Raw genomic sequence first — 2,500 nt, 5'->3', positions numbered from 1 at the left:
CAGCTTGAGTTTTAGAGTTTAGGCATCACCCTTTTAGAGGGAAATTACTTCAATAGTAGGCTGTTTGAAGAAGGATAAGCCTAAGTCAACTATGGCAGCCAATCTATCTTCTCAAAGTCCTAGAGAGAGTGGGTAGATCACCACTGTGCCCCTGGTTGCTGAAGGACTACCTAGCTGCTGGTAGGTATTGTAGAATTTGTATTATTTCTTATTTGTATTTGTATAGAATTTGCATAATTTCTTGTATAATTTTTATATTTGTATAATTTCTTACATTTGGAGGTTGATAGTGCTTTGTGGATCCATCTGCTGGTTGGCCTACACTTGGACCTGGGCTGGAGGGTGAGGAGTGAGGGGGGGCAGTAATGGAGCTCAACCTTGCTACCCCTTCCTTTCTATTTTTATGAATTACACATCAGGTCCCATGAGATTGTCCCTGTTCCGCAGCTCCAAAGTCCACTTTAATTCTGGGAGGAGTCTAAGCTTCAGAGTGATACCATCAGGTTTTTGTGACGTTCACTGAACTCTGTTAGACAGAAGGACTCCCCAGAATGTCAAATTGTTTTTTTAAATGACAACTTCAAGTTCTGTTTCCTTCAGGAGCGCTTTATATTTTTTCTGTATCTGTTTATAAGCTTCTGTGAGTCCTTTGTATTTTATGCATTTTCTGTGAAATAAAATATTCTTCTGTGTCCTGCATGCATTGTTCAAGAGCTGAGGCCTCTGTGGTCCAAACCTGGGGAAATATAGATGTGGGCTGTACCATGAAAATCTATTTTAGAAGATTTTCCTGGAGTCACACTAGCTGAGTCAATGATCCAAAAAGAGAAACAAGACTTCTGGGGTCAGCTTCCAAACTGTACCTAGTCTACATGGGCCCATATCAATGGGATGAGGTTGGAACTAGGCTATGGGTGACATCTGCAATATGTCAAAATGACCTTACACTCTCCGAGGGAGAAAAAAGAAGCAAGAAAGAAAAAGAGGTAAAGGCAGACTCCTTCCTTATAATAAGTCCTTGGGGCTTTACTTAAGTAGCACCCTGTTCTGTATTACAGCCCTGAAGGAGAGTGAGAGAATATTCCTGTCATCCTAAGATTATATTTAAAAGGCAATGGTTTGAGGACACTGAAGAATATAAAGCTAAATGTAAGCCAGCTTGGCTATGGCTTTTGTATCTATTTCTTCTCTATCTATCTATCAATTGATCAATGGATTGATCGATTAATCAATCTATTGATCTATATCTACTAACTGACTTTCATTTAATTGGGCAAATTAGAGTAGCTGCTGAAATATTCTGTAGGAGCAAAGAAGACACTGGAATATCCATTAATAACGATTCATGTTTTTGTCATTTATTTCCATAGGGTACCATTTTGCTCTCTGGGAACAAAGTTATAGAGCATCCCTACAATGAAGAGAGCCCAGGACAGTTCCTTTTTGAAGTAGTTCCAGGTAAGATACTTTTCATTAAATTATCCTCTGTCATGTTGGCAAAGATCACAGATGTTCAGCTACAGTAGAGGCTTTGGATGATTAATGGTTCCATTTTAAAAGGAAAAAGGTGGAAATAAGGAGAGCCTGGTTTGTGCTTTGATTCACATACTTTTTTAAAGAGAGAGGAAGAGGATGAATACAAAAATTCTGGTTTCTCATTTGTAAGCAGAGCTGATGCCAGGCGTCTTGTAGGCTGGGTATGGTGTTTAGCTTCAATCTTAAGGGAAGATTGGAAGCATCTATTATTTTGGCAATGCTGGTGAGAAGTGAACTTTGACAAGGTAGTTGACACAGGTTCTGGGGAGCAAGTTTACTATACTATTTGCTCCTGTGTGTCATGTCCCAAAGGAGACTTTCTTAGAGCTAGTTCACTATAGGCCACTCCTGTTGTATGTTTCAACTCTACTCTCAGAGCACGTGTTTCCTGTATTTGGATTAGTTCAGTTGAAGAAGTTCTTTCCAGATCCTCATATTCTTTTGAGAGTCATGCATCCTTCTAGCTCTTTCTACCATCACTCACCATATACTTGATTCCCATTTAAATCACTGCCTAAAAATCTTCATTCATTTCAAATGAACCGCTCCAGTTATACACAGAAAAAGGTGAAGATATGAATGTTGGAGGCCGGGTTCTAGACATTCTAGGTCAGTGGAGTCAAACTCAAATGGAAACAGATCCCTGCATTGGTATATTGACTTAGAAAACCACAAATTAACATTATTTGCGTTGTATTATATTTTTATTTATTTCACTAAACACCTCTGTTCTAGGTTATCTGATGTTTATATTTACTATGCATCTTCAGTTGGTTTAGATAAATAATAAACTATCATCTATGGATATTAATAGCTCACATTTCCTTGAAATAACCTGTAAGACTGAGGTTCACAGAGGTTGAATGATCTGCGTAAGGTCATAGAGACAATAAAGAGCATAGCTCAGATGTGAACCTCTCAGATGTTTTAACCACAAGTCTATAGTCATCTTCACTAAACCACA

At 38.4% G+C, this 2,500-nt stretch overlaps 1 protein-coding gene across 1 annotated transcript in view; it reads left to right on the top strand.

Annotated features, from left to right (window-relative positions):
• Positions 1-2,500, top strand: part of ARHGAP24 (Rho GTPase activating protein 24) — a 109,994-nt gene that overhangs the window by 23,777 nt on the left and 83,717 nt on the right. The window contains exon 3 of the mRNA XM_036762421.1: positions 1,371-1,458. Coding sequence (XP_036618316.1) covers positions 1,371-1,458 — 88 coding nt within the window. The remainder of the gene's footprint in view (positions 1-1,370; positions 1,459-2,500) is intronic.

This window comes from Trichosurus vulpecula, chromosome 6 (genome assembly GCF_011100635.1).
Source record: "Trichosurus vulpecula isolate mTriVul1 chromosome 6, mTriVul1.pri, whole genome shotgun sequence".
In the NCBI taxonomy this organism is placed as follows: domain Eukaryota; kingdom Metazoa; phylum Chordata; class Mammalia; order Diprotodontia; family Phalangeridae; genus Trichosurus; species Trichosurus vulpecula.
This window is presented reverse-complemented; position numbering and strand designations above follow the sequence as displayed.